At 45.6% G+C, this 18,701-nt stretch overlaps 1 protein-coding gene across 1 annotated transcript; it reads right to left on the bottom strand.

Moving 5' to 3' along the window:
• Nucleotides 1–575: 575 nt before the first annotated feature.
• On the bottom strand, nt 576–10,332 carry LOC309558235 (E3 ubiquitin/ISG15 ligase TRIM25-like). Its single transcript, XM_082261273.1, has 2 exons — nt 9,288–10,332; nt 576–1,444 (listed from the first exon to the last, which is right to left on the bottom strand). Exons 1-2 carry the CDS (start codon nt 10,305–10,307, stop codon nt 656–658), a joined length of 1,809 nt encoding a protein of 602 aa, XP_082117399.1. The 5' UTR covers nt 10,308–10,332; the 3' UTR covers nt 576–655.
• Between the last annotated feature and the right edge of the window lie 8,369 nt (nt 10,333–18,701).

The raw sequence follows: 18,701 nt of genomic DNA on the forward strand, positions 1-18,701 counted from the left end.
GGCAGGGCAGGAAGTGAGGGGAAATCTTTCCAACGGAGCCCAGGATAGCAATAAAACCTGAAAAAAAGTTCTAATCCTTAGCCACTACTGTAAAGGTGCAGGCTCTGGGGCTATCATCCCAATTCTGGTTACACTACTTCATGTTTCACTGATGCAGAACATACAGTCAGTGAATCCTGAACAATCGGACCTCCTGCATGCTTGTTCCTAGTCAGTGAAACACTAGGTAGTGAAGTGAGGTTTAGCCTCGGTTCACACTGGGGCGGCACGACTCCTTACTACTTCGGGGGCGACTTGTGCATTCCCATGCACCACGACTTCACATAATGCAAGTCTATGCAAGTCGCTCCGAGGTCGCCCCGAAGTAGTACAGGACCCTTTTTCTAAGTCGGAGCGACTTGTGTCGCTCCTATTAGAACGGGTCCTGTAGCAGTCAATGGACCGTGAGGGAGCGCGACTTGTCAGGCTGACAAGTCGCCTGACAAGTCGCGGTAGTGTGGACCAGCTTTTAGGATGAAGATGATGGCTCTGGAGCCTGCAGCTTTATAAATAAATCAGTTATGTTGATTCTTGTCCACTGCTTTCTCTTCCTGGCTGAGTATTGAACCAATTTGATTCCCCAACCTGTGGTGTCACCAGTCTTTGGACAGATTTCTCACATCTGATTCTTCTCAGATATCTTTATAAAACCTTTCCATACACCTATCCCAGCACGGAGGGGCTCAGTGAAGGTGGTGGTGAAGGTGTGGAGGTGTCGGATCGGATCACACAATTCATAAAAGGAGATCCGCCCGGCATCATAATCAAGATCTATCCTGACTCTGTTACTGGAGACACGGCCAGGTAATGGGGTCTCCTTTCTGTCATGTATCACCAAGTACTCATCACCCCACAACCTCTCCAAACCCCAGGACTTCTTATTACATCCAATCCAAGACTGAACTCCTTTCCTGTCTATACTGGGATAACACAATCCTACTTTCCAGTAGACAGAACCCCCAACATCCACTTCCCAGTAATGTCTCCCTGAGGAGAAACTCTGACGACTTATCACCTGAGGACATTGAAATCTCTCTGGTGTTTCTGGGCGATTCTGATGTGATGATGAGGATGCAGTTTTCCTGTCATCTGATATATGGAGATAATTACCAGCTGTCCTCACATCCAGTAATATGTCTGTAACCCCCGACAGCCCCCATGTTTGCTGTACAGCCTCAATATTTGGTTCTACCACCTCCATGTGTGAGCGTTGTTTGGTGGGGGTGAATTTGAGGCGTTTCCTGGATGGTTCAGCATTGGTGTGACCTTTGCCCTTCGTAGTAGAATGTGGATAGACAGGTGAGTCTGTACATTTCTCTACATTTACCCCAGACATGCCCTTCGTATTAGAATGTGGATAGACAGGTGAGTCTGTACATTTCTCTACATTTACCCCAGACATGCCCTTCGTATTAGAATGTGGATAGACAGGTGAGTCTGTACATTTCTGGACATTTACCCCAGACATGCCCTTCGTATTAGAATGTGGATAGACAGGTGAGTCTGTACATTTCTGGACATTTACCCCAGACATGCCCTTCGTAGTAGAATGTGGATAGACAGGTGAGTCTGTACATTTCTGGACATTTACCCCAGACATGATATCAGATAAGACAAAAAAGAAAAGAAAAGAAAAGAAAAGACAAAAAAGAAAAAAAGGGGGCGCACCGACCTAGTGCATTACCATAAAACCATTTATTAAAATATTAAAAGGTGTACAAAGTACTCACAAAACTAGTGTGATACAACACACATCGAAAATAGCATAAACAGTCTCCAAGGTAGCCAGGTCCCAATTATGACGAATGGGCATGCAGATGGTCGCATGGGGCTGCTATGGCTAGGCTGACGCGTTTCAGGGGCGAGCCCCCTTCCTCAGAGCCAGATGAAATGCCGCTAGATCACAAGCCGAACGGCCGAAGACTAAATGGGAGTAGACCCCACCTCTTCCTGTTCTGCCCCCAACCCCAAGGGCGGGGCAAAGGGGAGGGAGGAAGGGAAGAAAAGGGGAAGAGGGAGGGGAAAAGGGAAGGGAGAAGAATGAGACGGAAAAGGAAGCCAAGAAAGAAGAAGAGAGGAAGGAAAAATGGGGATGCTGGGACAGGGAAAGGACATGGAAGAGGGGGGGGGGGGGTGGTCAAGGACACTTGTCCAGCCCGAACCAAGCCACACCCACCTTCCAAGGCCAGCTTGGACTATGTGATCAGCGGCAAAAAATGTACAGCAATTGAAACACTTGTTATAACAAAAAAAGGGGGGGGAACGATAATGAGTCAGATGTAGTGGATAATGCATTTGAGGACAAAGGCGGTATAAATATATATATATATATATATAGACACATATGCACATATGCACACATGCATGTACATACATATACGCACACACATAGACAGTCAGTACTTTAGGTCTCCATAGGAACAAGAACATACTCCACTGCTTTACCCGTGCATCTTCATTGGTAAGCAGAACAGTATCAGCCACCCCCAACCTGTAATACTGCAGGGGGGACTACCCATGGGAGCAGAGCTTATACAGATCACCTGGCATGGTGCACGGGGATCCCGCTAGCCTCCACACGCTGACGATCCCTGTATCCTAATATGAGGAGGGCACCGCTGGCCGGGACTGAAATGGTCCGCTGCATGTTGAAAAAGCGCCATTCGGATGGCTGTGTCCCTTCTCTGGGACGCACGCCAACCCGTACCCGGAAGTGAAACACCGGAAGGGCGGGTGGATGCGTTCCACCAGCATCACTTCCGCCATCACTACAGGGCGCCGCACGGACCATATGTCCACAAGTCACTGGCTGTGCTGCCCAGCAGTGAACATGGACAGAGCGGAACTCACCCGACTCCACCCTCCTCCCTGCTTCCCTGCATAAACTACCAATACTACATGTCCACAAAGGCGGCTCAGAATCATGGACAATGATGAAATGGGCTCGCAAGACACATATAAACCATGATCAAGACACAACAACAATCAAAGAACACTGATTAGTAATAAATGATAAATTAATAAAATAAGGTAATAATGACCATAATAACGCTGAAATATAATACTAAAATAAGGAGATTTTCTTGAGGGATGAAAGTAAACCACATATAAAAAATATATATATATATAATAAAATAATATAATCCATAATAGTGGTGCCAGTAATCATAGAACGTATATAGATATACATATATATGTTTATATTTAGACATGTACTATTTGTCTTCATTACTGTTTATATTTGTTTTTTGTGTCTTGCCCAAAATATGTATAGTGCAAGTAATAAATGGCCATTGTGTCATCACCGTCCATAAGCAGGCCACAGAAAGACAACCATGTCCCCGTGCAGACATGCGTAGTGCAGAAAACATACACTCAAACCAACACCAGCTGGTCGTTGGGTACATACACCGACGCTGATCCTAATAGCCAAAAATGGGCTATCACAGCTATCCGACCCGGAGGGCTGTACCACAGAGGAGCAAGGGGGGGGGGGTGAGGGTGAGATAGGGGGAGGTAAAGGGAGGAGAGAGATTATCACACCACTGTGTGCAGCTCAATCTCCTCATTCAAACCCTTCGGGGCTAGAGACCCCAGGGTGAATATCCAATAGGCCTCTCTGGTGCAGAGCCTTTGGTACTTGAGGCCACCATCCAAATCTTTGTTAATGGCCTCTATCCCAAAGACCCTCAAGCCTTCAACACTACTATTGTGTGCATCCAGAAAGTGCCGGGGAACAGAGTATTTGTCCTTCTGGAGAGTGATGCCACTTTTGTGCTCACCAATTCTAACTCTCAAAGGTCTAGTCGTGCGGCCGACATAAAGGAGGCCACAGGGACAGAGCATCCCATAGACCACGTGGGTGGTGCTACAGTTAATAAACTGATTGATCTTATAGGTTTTTCCATCAATGGCTGCAACATCTTTTTTCCTGTGGCACATGTGTGCACACGTGCCACAGTTGTTGACACCACACCTGTAACATCCCTTTTGGTCAAAAATTCGGCCCCAGGCCCCATTTAACCCATTTGTCTTCCTGTCCTTTCTAACCCTACTAGGGGCCACCATACTTCTAAGGTCCCTGGGTTTCCTAAATATAAGGTTCGGGTGTGGGGGTAGATGGTCTTTTAACACAGGGTCCTGTTGGAGGATTTTCCAGTTCCTCTTCAGGACTTTCTGTATGACAGGGGCTTGGTTATTAAACCTAGTACAGAATCTAACCTGCACCACCCCTTCTGTTCCAGGATTTCCCACTTTCGCTGTATCCACCGGAGAAGCGTCATAAAGGGACAAGTACTTTCCATAGGCCTCCTTTATATGTTCGGCCTTGTAACCCTTTTCCTCAAACTTCTTACTTAAAATTGCTCCCTGTTCCTCATAATCAACCTTACGTGTGCATGTCCGCTTAAGCCTGCAGAACTGGCCGAAAGGGACATTTCTGATCCACTTGGGGTGATGATGACTACGGGCATGGAGAAACGAATTACCAGCACTGGGCTTGAAGTGTGTTTTTGAATAAATCAAGCCTTCGTCATCCACCCGAAGCTCAAGATCCAGAAATATCAAACACTCATCATCCAGCACATGAGTGAAAGCAATGCCATAGGGATTATCCGAACAGTAAAGCAGAAATTGCTGCAACTGTTCATCAGATCCATCCCAGATGACTAAGATGTCATCTATGTAGCGTGCGAACAGGACCAGGTTTGCCCCAAAGGGATTATTGGCCCAAATGTATTGGCTTTCCCAATATCCCATAAATAAGTTGGCATAACTTGGGGCAAACCTGGCCCCCATGGCTGTGCCCTTGATTTGTCTGTAGTGGCCCCCAAGGAACGTGAAATAATTATGCGTGAGCATATATTCAATGCCACTATATAGAAACTGGATCTGGGCATGATGAAATGCTTGATCCTTAGTTAGAAAGTACTGCACTGCTTGCAGGCCAAAGTCATGTCTTATACTCGTGTACAAGGATGTGACGTCCAGAGACAGCCATCTGTACCCATCCTGCCATTTGTATGATGACAGTATGTCCAACATATGACCAGAGTCTTTAACATACGAAGGTAATGTGGTAACTAGATCTTGTAGGAAATGATCCACATAACATCCCAGGTTGCTGGCTAGGCTGTCAATGCCAGCAATGATGGGCCTGCCTGGAGGATTGAGGGGGTCCTTGTGGATTTTGGGGATATGATAGAAGTGAGGGGTGACTGGATATTTGCGAAACAAGAATAGATACTCATCTTTAGTGATAACTCCGCTCTTTAAAGCTACTTCCAGGAGAACCTGGAGTTCTTGCTTGTACCTCATGGTGGGATAAGGGAGGAAGTCTTGTTATTCAAGACAGAGATGTCTACATAAAGGAAGCTGAAAGGCTTTTAAATGACACCACCACTTATGAAAGACTCTTCTGTGATCCCACCATGAGGTACAAGCAAGAACTCCAGGTTCTCCTGGAAGTAGCTTTAAAGAGCGGAGTTATCACTAAAGATGAGTATCTATTCTTGTTTCGCAAATATCCAGTCACCCCTCACTTCTATCATATCCCCAAAATCCACAAGGACCCCCTCAATCCTCCAGGCAGGCCCATCATTGCTGGCATTGACAGCCTAGCCAGCAACCTGGGATGTTATGTGGATCATTTCCTACAAGATCTAGTTACCACATTACCTTCGTATGTTAAAGACTCTGGTCATATGTTGGACATACTGTCATCATACAAATGGCAGGATGGGTACAGATGGCTGTCTCTGGACGTCACATCCTTGTACACGAGTATAAGACATGACTTTGGCCTGCAAGCAGTGCAGTACTTTCTAACTAAGGATCAAGCATTTCATCATGCCCAGATCCAGTTTCTATATAGTGGCATTGAATATATGCTCACGCATAATTATTTCACGTTCCTTGGGGGCCACTACAGACAAATCAAGGGCACAGCCATGGGGGCCAGGTTTGCCCCAAGTTATGCCAACTTATTTATGGGATATTGGGAAAGCCAATACATTTGGGCCAATAATCCCTTTGGGGCAAACCTGGTCCTGTTCGCACGCTACATAGATGACATCTTAGTCATCTGGGATGGATCTGATGAACAGTTGCAGCAATTTCTGCTTTACTGTTCGGATAATCCCTATGGCATTGCTTTCACTCATGTGCTGGATGATGAGTGTTTGATATTTCTGGATCTTGAGCTTCGGGTGGATGACGAAGGCTTGATTTATTCAAAAACACACTTCAAGCCCAGTGCTGGTAATTCGTTTCTCCATGCCCGTAGTCATCATCACCCCAAGTGGATCAGAAATGTCCCTTTCGGCCAGTTCTGCAGGCTTAAGCGGACATGCACACGTAAGGTTGATTATGAGGAACAGGGAGCAATTTTAAGTAAGAAGTTTGAGGAAAAGGGTTACAAGGCCGAACATATAAAGGAGGCCTATGGAAAGTACTTGTCCCTTTATGACGCTTCTCCGGTGGATACAGCGAAAGTGGGAAATCCTGGAACAGAAGGGGTGGTGCAGGTTAGATTCTGTACTAGGTTTAATAACCAAGCCCCTGTCATACAGAAAGTCCTGAAGAGGAACTGGAAAATCCTCCAACAGGACCCTGTGTTAAAAGACCATCTACCCCCACACCCGAACCTTATATTTAGGAAACCCAGGGACCTTAGAAGTATGGTGGCCCCTAGTAGGGTTAGAAAGGACAGGAAGACAAATGGGTTAAATGGGGCCTGGGGCCGAATTTTTGACCAAAAGGGATGTTACAGGTGTGGTGTCAACAACTGTGGCACGTGTGCACACATGTGCCACAGGAAAAAAGATGTTGCAGCCATTGATGGAAAAACCTATAAGATCAATCAGTTTATTAACTGTAGCACCACCCACGTGGTCTATGGGATGCTCTGTCCCTGTGGCCTCCTTTATGTCGGCCGCACGACTAGACCTTTGAGAGTTAGAATTGGTGAGCACAAAAGTGGCATCACTCTCCAGAAGGACAAATACTCTGTTCCCCGGCACTTTCTGGATGCACACAATAGTAGTGTTGAAGGCTTGAGGGTCTTTGGGATAGAGGCCATTAACAAAGATTTGGATGGTGGCCTCAAGTACCAAAGGCTCTGCACCAGAGAGGCCTATTGGATATTCACCCTGGGGTCTCTAGCCCCGAAGGGTTTGAATGAGGAGATTGAGCTGCACACAGTGGTGTGATAATCTCTCTCCTCCCTTTACCTCCCCCTATCTCACCCTCACCCCCCCCCCCTTGCTCCTCTGTGGTACAGCCCTCCGGGTCGGATAGCTGTGATAGCCCATTTTTGGCTATTAGGATCAGCGTCGGTGTATGTACCCAACGACCAGCTGGTGTTGGTTTGAGTGTATGTTTTCTGCACTACGCATGTCTGCACGGGGACATGGTTGTCTTTCTGTGGCCTGCTTATGGACGGTGATGACACAATGGCCATTTATTACTTGCACTATACATATTTTGGGCAAGACACAAAAAACAAATATAAACAGTAATGAAGACAAATAGTACATGTCTAAATATAAACATATATATGTATATCTATATACGTTCTATGATTACTGGCACCACTATTATGGATTATATTATTTTATTATATATATATATATTTTTTATATGTGGTTTACTTTCATCCCTCAAGAAAATCTCCTTATTTTAGTATTATATTTCAGCGTTATTATGGTCATTATTACCTTATTTTATTAATTTATCATCTATTACTAATCAGTGTTCTTTGATTGTTGTTGTGTCTTGATCATGGTTTATATGTGTCTTGCGAGCCCATTTCATCATTGTCCATGATTCTGAGCCGCCTTTGTGGACATGTAGTATTGGTAGTTTATGCAGGGAAGCAGGGAGGAGGGTGGAGTCGGGTGAGTTCCGCTCTGTCCATGTTCACTGCTGGGCAGCACAGCCAGTGACTTGTGGACATATGGTCCGTGCGGCGCCCTGTAGTGATGGCGGAAGTGATGCTGGTGGAACGCATCCACCCGCCCTTCCGGTGTTTCACTTCCGGGTACGGGTTGGCGTGCGTCCCAGAGAAGGGACACAGCCATCCGAATGGCGCTTTTTCAACATGCAGCGGACCATTTCAGTCCCGGCCAGCGGTGCCCTCCTCATATTAGGATACAGGGATCGTCAGCGTGTGGAGGCTAGCGGGATCCCCGTGCACCATGCCAGGTGATCTGTATAAGCTCTGCTCCCATGGGTAGTCCCCCCTGCAGTATTACAGGTTGGGGGTGGCTGATACTGTTCTGCTTACCAATGAAGATGCACGGGTAAAGCAGTGGAGTATGTTCTTGTTCCTATGGAGACCTAAAGTACTGACTGTCTATGTGTGTGCGTATATGTATGTACATGCATGTGTGCATATGTGCATATGTGTCTATATATATATATATATATATTTATACCGCCTTTGTCCTCAAATGCATTATCCACTACATCTGACTCATTATCGTTCCCCCCCCTTTTTTTGTTATAACAAGTGTTTCAATTGCTGTACATTTTTTGCCGCTGATCACATAGTCCAAGCTGGCCTTGGAAGGTGGGTGTGGCTTGGTTCGGGCTGGACAAGTGTCCTTGACCACCCCCCCCCCCCCTCTTCCATGTCCTTTCCCTGTCCCAGCATCCCCATTTTTCCTTCCTCTCTTCTTCTTTCTTGGCTTCCTTTTCCGTCTCATTCTTCTCCCTTCCCTTTTCCCCTCCCTCTTCCCCTTTTCTTCCCTTCCTCCCTCCCCTTTGCCCCGCCCTTGGGGTTGGGGGCAGAACAGGAAGAGGTGGGGTCTACTCCCATTTAGTCTTCGGCCGTTCGGCTTGTGATCTAGCGGCATTTCATCTGGCTCTGAGGAAGGGGGCTCGCCCCTGAAACGCGTCAGCCTAGCCATAGCAGCCCCATGCGACCATCTGCATGCCCATTCGTCATAATTGGGACCTGGCTACCTTGGAGACTGTTTATGCTATTTTCGATGTGTGTTGTATCACACTAGTTTTGTGAGTACTTTGTACACCTTTTAATATTTTAATAAATGGTTTTATGGTAATGCACTAGGTCGGTGCGCCCCCTTTTTTTCTTTTTTGTCTTTTCTACCAGTGGTTCTGGATACCCTTGATCCTGAAGGGGGCAGCAAGACCAAACAGCTCTCTCTACATCTGAGTCTGCAGTGCACCTCTTTCTACTCCATCAGACAGCACTTGAGCGCAGGAGGTTTTGTTTTTTCTATGATATCAGATAAACCTGTGTGTAATGTGTGGGAGATCCCGTCCACATCCAGATCCCCTCCATCATGGAGGAGTTGATCATATCTCTTTCTGTCCTCATCATCTCCATCCTCAGTTTCACACAAGTCACCTGTGTCTGATTTCTGTAGGACAGTCAGTGGATCCGTCATGTTACACAGCTCCTCAAGATAATCCATCTTACTGTACAGCTTCTCCTCCCTTATTTTTAGCTGTTGTATCATATCAGACAGTGATAGAGAGACCCGCTCTGCCTGCCCAGAGATCTCACTCAGGACTCTCTTCTCCAGGTCTTCCAGATGTCTCCTGAGGTCTCTGAACAGGGCAGTGACTCTCTCAGTTTCATCATCTGCTTTTCCTTGTACTTTCCTCCTGCGTTCCTGCAGACTCTGGATTCTTTTCTCCGTCTCCTCTATCTCTGTCATCAGTTTCTGCAGAACATTTCTCAGTTTCTTCTTCTTCATCTCATAGGCCTCATCCAGAGTTTCCACCCGGTGTCCCCGGTGTTCTCCATCCAGCCTGCAGGACACACAGATACAGGTGGAGTCCTCAGTGCAGTAATACTTGAGTAGTTCCTTATGGACTGAGCATTTCCTGTTCTCCAGGGAAGTGTTGAGGTCACATAAGACGTGTTCTGGTGACTTGCTGTGGACTCTCAGGTGATTGTCACACAGAGAAGCTTCACAATGGAGACAGGATTTCACAGCAGGTACAGGAGCGTGAATACAGTAAGTACAGAAGGCCCCGGACTCCTCCTGAACTGATTGAGCAGACAGGAAATTATCCACTATGTTACGTAGTGTTATGTTCCTGTGCAGTGCAGGTCGATCCTGGAATTTTTCTCTGCATTCAGGACAGGAATACCCTCCAGACCCCTCCTGTGTATCCAACACACAACCAATACAGTTCCGGCAGAAGTTGTGTCCACATATCAGGGTTATAGGATCTGTATAAATGTTCAGACAGACGGAACATTCTAGCTCCTTCCTCAGATCAGCAGACGCCATTGCTGAAAGTAGAAGAGAGAAATGACAGTGAAATTCTCAGACACTCAACCTGAGCTCTAGGAAATCAGCCACTTTGTAAAGTGTGTCAGATTACTGGGGGTTAAGTCCAATAAGGTACATGCCATCTTTTGGATTTATCTGTTATTTACATCTGGTTTATTGAGCGCCAAGAGTACAGCTAGCACTACACTCCCGGTGCTCTAAAAGGAGAGATGCGGTCTTCTCATATGGCAACTTCTCTGCTTGCCTCTCCCCTCTGCTGTACATTCACAGAAGGCTTTGCATTTTGTTAATAGATTCACATAATATCCAGTGTCAGAGTTCCAAAAGTATAGCGATCGCTATGCCCCCCGGCGTTCAGAATATAAGCTGTAGAAGAAATAAATCCACGAGTAGGCATGCACCTCATTGGACTTAACCCATAGTATTCTGACACATTTTATAAAGTGGTTAAATTCCTTGTGTTCAGCTTTAACCAGTGTGTCTAGTTCTGTTCATCTGTACACAGGGTCTGGGTGAGGCTAAAGCCCCGTACACACGATCAGATTATCTAACGATCTGTCGTCCGTTTTTTGTGGCATGCTAGTCTGATGTGGAAAGTGAAGAGGTTATTTTCATACGAATTTTCCCGTACGACAGAATTCTACTTCAGAAGTGATGTCATGTGCTGGATTGTTTTGTATGTGTTATTTAGTCTCTGAGCATGCCTAGTCTTGCACATAAGATTTTTTTCCGTCAAAATTTGTACTAATGAGATGAAATCGGACGTTGTTTTGATGGATGACAAAAATTATATAGCCTGCACATCAGGATTTTGTCACCCGAAAAGTCTGAGTGGGCTCTCGAAAACACCATACTAACAATCCGAAAATCGACAGATCGGACGTCGGACGAATTTTCCCTACAGATTTTCTTATTGTGTGTACGGCCTTGAGATTCATAGTCCTAGAAATCATATATAGACACAGATAATACGTGGGAGGATTACTGAAAATTATCTCCCTATCTAAGGGACATATAAAGGACCTATAATAAGCTGTGCAATCCCTGGGACGGGGCATTTTCGTCCTCCTTTGTATTATTTGAACATTTAATAAATTAAGTTACCCAGAGAAAATGGATTTATTTCAAGGAATAAAAAAGTGACCTTAAGATTAATGGGTGTAACCAGGTGCTCAAAGGAGTATGAGATTACTCACAGATCAATACAAAAAGACTCTTCTTTACATCCACTGTGCATTCCATTGATTTCCAGCCATTAGCACCCACCTCACACAAAGTCCCGTGGGCCAATTTCTCTTTGTCTCTTTATACGATGGCGGATCTTTCTTTTGGCAATTTAAGGGGATTAAACTTTTTGCTGAGTTTAACAGATGGGAGATTAATGTTTTTTTATATTGTTTTACCGACATTTTTGTACCATGGAACAAACATGTCCATGGGTCTTCATTAATATCGGTATTAGTAATTTTTTTGATTAGGAATAATACTTCCCTCCAATATTTTTGATTTTCGGGCAATCCCACCATATGTGTGTTATTGTACCAGTTACCTTACAGTCCCTCCAGCAATATTTTGAACTCTCCAGTTGGTATCTCCCCACTTTATCTGGGGTATTATACCATCTGGAGATAAGTTTGTAGTTCATTTCTGCCGTACTTATATCTATCGCAGAGTTATGTACTAATTTTATACTTTTTTCCCATTGAAATCCCTCACTTCGTGCACCCAATTCACTTTCCCATTTTTCTACAAGTGGGGGTACTGTCTGCTTCTCTCCTGCATTCATAATTTTATAGATGTTTGAAATATTATTTATTCTTTTCTCCGACATACACATTTGTTCATATGGCAACAAATCTTTCGTATCTCTTATTGGCTGAGGGAGAGAGGCAACAAAGTGCCTCAACTGACAGTACCTCCACTCGGTTACGTTCCAGTTTACTTTCTTTTTTTTTAAATCCGATAACGTGATAAATTTTCCATTCTCCAATAAATCTTTTAACCTTACATCCTCCTCTCCAACTTCATTTTCCATATTCCCTTCCCTCCCCTGGTGCAAAAAATTTTGACACGCACCTAGGAAAAATTATTTGGATCCCACCAAAATATAGAAAATTAAACAGTAATACACATATAATTACACGACAGGCATTAAAAATCTGGGACATAATACACACCAGAGAAAAATGGAAATACAATTCACCACTGATACCATTACAAGACACAAAATTTAATAGGCCTGTAATTCTTAGGAATAACTCACATAAATCTGTCCAAACAAGAGTCTAGTAGACATCCCGGGTATGATAAAGTCTGAAACACTAAATCATAAATTATAATATAATAATACATTTCATCAAATTCTTCATTGTTTTGGAAGTGGAGATATTTCATTATGAGGGAGAATCTGTACTCTGACATGACCGTGCCAAAGAATGGAGTGACAAGTAATGTATTAGTTGTCCAATACCACTTCTGCAGGGGTTTCCCCACCACTCCCTGAAGAATTATTAGAATTGCCAAATGTCATCTTTAGTCACTGGTTCCGACTTTCTGCATCTTGCAAACTTCCGATGTGTAGCCAATTGTTGCTCTTTGTACCGGTTGTCTCGGTAACTATTTTTTCAATAACCTCATCGGTCAGAAATAATTGTAGGTGTGCCAAGGGGTTGTCATGGTCAACGTCAACTTTCATACCAGGTGGTCCAGTAAATGGGAATCTTGGGGGGGCGCTGCCTGATCCGTACCGCAGTCAATAGAGCACCAAGTCCGCACATCGCTGAGCTCAGTCGCAGAATCGTCGCTGTTGTCACTTTTAGTACCTGATGACGAATTTTCCCACGAATCGCTATCGCTCAGTTCTTCAAATAATTCCGATACACCGTTGCTGTTTTTCAGTTCGTCCAAAAGCCTTTTTGAGCTAAAAGAACGCTTTTTGGACACCATGGACATTATCAATTTTCCAGGCACAAAGAACCGCAAAAAGTACAGGCAGGGCACTGGAAAAGCCTCTAGGGCAGTGGTCCTCAACTCCGGTCCTCGGGGCTCACTAACAGGCCAGGTTTGCAAGATAACTAAATTACATCACAGGTGATCTCATTTGTTGCTCAGTGATTGCAGTATTCTAGTCTGCATCTCCCCAAGGTAATACCTAAAATCTGAAATTCATTAGAGTTTGGACTGCAGGTAGCACAGGGAGCCGTGGAGTGGCCCTGCAGCTTTCACATGCGTTTGCAAATGTGTGCTAACTAAACCCCTGTTTTGACGCAAACTGTTAGACAGGTTAATTTGGTTGGTAAGCAAACTGTCTAGCAAATTGAACTCGGAATTTTACTTTTGTTTGTTTCATGTGCGTTGCCCTTCCATGTGTTCTTTGCTATGAAGGCCAGTAATAGGTGGGGGCAGAGGCCATTTTCTTTGTGTTAATGTGTACTGGTGAGTGGACATACTGGATGCCTTTGCTGTAATACCATCAGCTGGGCTTCCATTATGCCCCCAATTACCTTTCAGAGGAGGGATGGGCCACCTCCAGGCTCACCTGCCCCCTATCTATCCATTAGCTTGCATGTGCTTCCACTGTGAAGACTCTGAGGAAGGCTGGGGAGGATGGCGGGGGATCGCAGGGAAGGGAACTGGAAGAACTGGGAACTGGAACTGTCAGCATCGGCCGAGCACACAGCGGGAGGAAGGCTGGGGAGGACGGCGGGGGATTGCAAGGGAAGGTGAGTATCATTCTGGGGTATTCCCGAGTGTGGCTCGGGGTTACCGCTTTTGGCACTGAATATTAAGCCCGAGCCACACTCAGAAATACTGCTAGGAAGGTTAAAGCGACTGCAGCATACCGTGACATGACCATAGACCTCTGACTGAAAGGCTTGATTCTGGTTGTCTGCGGTCTTCTCCGAGTCCTGTAGTGACGTGTCTCCTGGTTTGGTGCAGAAAGATGGACACATCTGTGTCCCCTACCACACTACTTTACCCTCAACCACTCCACTCGCCCCTTTATGTTCCTCCCATATCTCTTTTTTTATCACCTTAACCTTCCTAGCGGTATTCCCGAGTGTGACTCGGGGTAAGATTTTAGAGCAAAAAGCGGTAACCCCGCGTCACACTCGGGGTAACGTTAGGAAGATCACTGGATGCTGGAAGAGGTTTTACTTACCATTTCTCCGGGATCCAGCGAAGACTGCGAGCGGTATGCAGCGGCGGAGCTTCCTCCCGATCGTCTGCGAGCCCCGGCTTCCGTCTCCGGCGACGTGACGTCCGCCGGGGGGTGGAACCGGCGGCAAATTCGAATGTAAAACACACCAGACACACTGATACCGTTCAAAATAAAAAAAAATCACATTACATTGCCCCCAGTGCCCTTTCCTGCAGTTTTACTGTACTTTTTATGTAAATATATGTATATATTAGGGATGCACCGAATGTTCGGCGGCCGAACATTATTCGGCCGAAAATAGAAAAAATAGCACTTTCGGTGTTCGGCCGAATAAGTCAAAAGGCCGAATAATTTTGTGCCGAATAATAGGGCTGAACGATAGTCGATATGATATCGACTATCGTTCTGTGGCCGTAGGCGATATTCATATCGCCGAGGTCACGATATTTACAGGGGTTGGGGACTCGGAGGAGGACAGGAGGACTCACAGACTTCCGTGAAGCCGGGACACCTCAGCGGTGAGCATACATTACATTACTCACTCGTGCACTGCAGCCCGCCCCACACATTCAGTGAGTCTTACTCTCCTCCCTAGTTTTTTCAATGGCACATTCAGGAAGCCAATCACGCCGTGATTAGCTGCACAGCGAACCAATCACGCGTGCCTGCACACCTGATTGGTTCCGCTGTGCCGCTACTCACGGCGTGATTGGCTTCCTGAATGTGCCATTGAAAAAACTAGGGAGGAGAGTAAGACTCACTGAATGTGTGGGGCGGGCTGCAGTGCACGAGTGAGTAATCTATGTGTGCGGCTGTGCTCCTTTCCAGGCTCCTACTAGTCCACCTCCAGCCTCCTACTACCACCACTATGAGAGACTGTATAATCTGATCGAGTCCACACTGACACTGACTGACTGTCACTGAGTAATTGATGTTACCACATTAACCCTGACCTGCCCAGTGCCCTGTATCTGCAATTAAAATTTACAAGGCTGCCTGCATGCTTCCTGATTTCCATTCCCAGCATCCTTCCCAATCCCTACAGTGTCACTAACATTAACCCTATGGTACAAGGCTGCAGTGTGCACTGAATCCCATTCCCTACAGTAACATTTAGGGAAAGAGAGAGACATGAGAGGACAAGAGAGAGAGAGAGAGAGACATGAGGACAAGAGAGAGAGAGTGAGAGGACGAGAGAGAGAGAGAGACACGAGAGGACAAGAGAGAGGACAAAAAAATTGGTAAAATAAATGGAAAAAATGTGAAACACTGCGTTCGGTATTCGGCCTTCGGCCAAACATTTTATTATTATTCGGCTTCGGCCAAGAATTTCATTTCGGTGCATCCCTAGTATATATATATATATATAATTCTTGTGAATGAGCAGCCCAAACCAACTGTATACATATTATATATATATATATAATAAATGTATACAGTTGGTTTGGGCTGCTCATTCACAAGAATTACATGCAAAATAATGGTACCGCTTTCAGCACCTAAAATCCAAAAGAATCATACCGCCAGGGAGGTTAAGCCCCCTATCCCCTCTTTATTTTTTTATAGTTTTTTACAGTGTCGACTAGGTTATTGACACTGCCCATTCGTAGTCAATATTTTTCCACTTTAGAATATTTCTACCAGAATACAAATACTTTTCTTCTTCTTTTTATGTTCTGATGTATGTATCTTTACATTTATGATGTCCTCTGTATTGACATTCAAGATTTTGCCTTTGGCACTCTTTGTGAACATTATGAGTCCTTTTATTTGGTTCTATTTATACTGCCCATGTGAGACTGCTACTTTCCATGTTGTTATTATCTTATACTTTAATGAAACTTTTGTATAAAAAAAAAAAATTAAAAAAGAGGATCTTAATAATCTGCCTGGGAAAGTTCGCTCTCTTGGCACGGCAGGAATCCATGAAGACACAGCTGAGAGACACTCATCTGCCAGCAGGAGGCCAAGTCAGCCAGACTGAGGGCTCAAGGTTGGGAGAAGAGACACCAGAGATTCAATAGTCCATCGGTGCTGCTATCCCCATTTTTATTCATTGATTGCCTTTATATTTGATAATCATTTCTTTTGCATGTGTGCGCTATTTTTTGTAAAAATGCATGTTGCTTGGTTCATAGCTGCACCAGCTTTAGAAATGCATGTTCAGGGTGTGCCCCCCCAGCTCCTTGTTGTTTGTAAGACACCAGAGATTCAACAAGCCCATGGGTGCTGCTATCTTTGCATGGTTGCCGCCAAGAGACTGGAGAGTTTCATCTTACTCTCCACTTCAGACCGCTGAATGACCGAATCACCAGTATGAGGGGGCCATTCCACCACGGGGGGACCACTGGCCCGCCTTGACACTGTTAGCAGAAACTGAGTGTCGGAGAAGTCGGTTCATAAGGTAGTTGGAACTTCCCGCCATTAGATGGCGCCAAGCTGGCTATTTAAACTGACTCTGCATGGATTCATTGCTGTTTGGTCTGCAGCATCTGCGTTGTTCCTGACTCCGTGTGACCTCTGATCTTGATTCAGCTTATCTCTAACTTGTGCTTTTCTGCTTCCTACCCTGACCCCAGCTTGTCTTCTGGATTTCGCTCCTGCCTGTTGATCCTGCCTTTCTGCTCTCCTGGTACCGACCCGGCTTGTGACCTGATTACTCTGCTGCCTATCGTCTATGTCCTTCCTGCCCGACCATTACCTACCCGGTTTGTTTGGCCCTTCATCCTGCTCATCCGGCCTGCTACAACTCCAGCCCAGCAAGCTCGCTCCCAGCTGCCTCATACCAGACCGCTCACTGCGGCCACGCTACTACTGGACTGATTACAGGCACTCCTACGTCACCGTGCTCCTGTGGCCGCTGTCTCACTATCAGAGGCCCACGAGCTGGAGTTGTACGAGAGGCCCTCCTCTACATGTCAGGCTCACTTACCAGGTACGTGACACTGAGCCACTGAGAATAGGACATTTAGGGCACCAACTCCATAACTCATGTCTACCAACTCCACCCCCCCCCCCCCCCCCGCTTACAAACTCTGAGCCATGGTCAGCACATCTGGACCGCATCCATGGCATCTCCAGCTAATGCTATACAACACCCCTCATTACTGTACTGCATGCAGGTTCAAAAGACTATCAAATGAACAAATGCTTCTAAAAGGGCCCCAACGTTAGCCGGCAAAAGAGCAACTTTAAGGACTGCCCCTCCAATATTATCCTAGCACGTCTCCTTTTTGTTATTTAACCACTTCTGGACCGGAAGATTTTCGATTTTCCCCCTTAATGACCAGGCCATTTTTTGCGATTCAGCACTGCGTTAATTTAACGGACAATTGTGCGGTCATGCGACGCTGTACACAAATATAATTGACATTCTTTTTTTTTTTCCACAAATAGAGCTTTCTTTTGGTGGTATTTGATCACCTCTGCGATTTTTACTTTTTGCACTATAATAAAAAAAAAGAGCGACAATTCTGAAAAAAAAAACAATATTTTTTTAACTTTCTGAGGGGACATTAGAGTGTAAGCTCCTCTGGTACAGAGACTGATGTGACTGTGGGGGAGGGGACATTAGAGTGTAAGCTCCTCTGGTACAGGGAGTGATGTGACTGTGGGGGGAGGGGACATTAGAGTGTAAGCTCCTCTGGTACAGAGACTGATGTGACTGTGGGGGGAGGGGACATTAGAGTGTAAGCTCCTCTGGTACAGAGACTGATGTGACTGTGGGGGAGGGGACATTAGAGTGTAAGCTCCTTTGGTACAGAGACTGATGTGACTGTGGGGGAGGGGACATTAGAGTGTAAGCTCCTCTGGTACAGAGACTGATGTGACTGTGGGGGAGGGGATATTAGAGTGTAAGCTCCTCTGGTACAGAGACTGATGTGACTGTGGGGGAGGGGACATTAGAGTGTAAGCTCCTCTGGTACAGAGACTGATGTGACTGTGGGGGAGGGGACATTAGAGTGTAAGCTCCTCTGGTACAGAGACTGATGTGACTGTGGGGGAGGGGACATTAGAGTGTAAGCTCCCGTGGTACACAGACTGATGTAACTGTGGGGGGACATTAGAGTGTAAGCTCCTCTGGTGCAGAGACGGATGTGACTGTGGGGGAGGGGACATTAGAGTGTAAGCTTCTCTGGTACAGAGACTGATGTGACTGTGGGGGAAGGGACATTAGAGTGTAAGCTCCTCTGGTACAGAGACTGATGTGGGGGGAGGGGACATTAGAG

Source organism: Pelophylax lessonae (assembly GCF_965119305.1).
Source record: "Pelophylax lessonae genome assembly, chromosome: 1".
Classification (NCBI taxonomy): Eukaryota; Metazoa; Chordata; class Amphibia; order Anura; family Ranidae; genus Pelophylax; species Pelophylax lessonae.

What these genes read in the sequence shown, in the direction of transcription:
- LOC309558235 (XM_082261273.1), bottom strand. Translation starts at nt 10,307, where the DNA reads ATGGCGTCTGCTGATCTGAGGAAGGAGCTAGAATGTTCCGTCTGTCTG. An exon ending in TACACACAGGTTTATCTGAT is followed by an intron (nt 1,445 to 9,287) that starts ATCATAGAAAAA and finishes TCTAATACGAAG; the next exon opens with GGCATGTCTGGGGTAAATGT.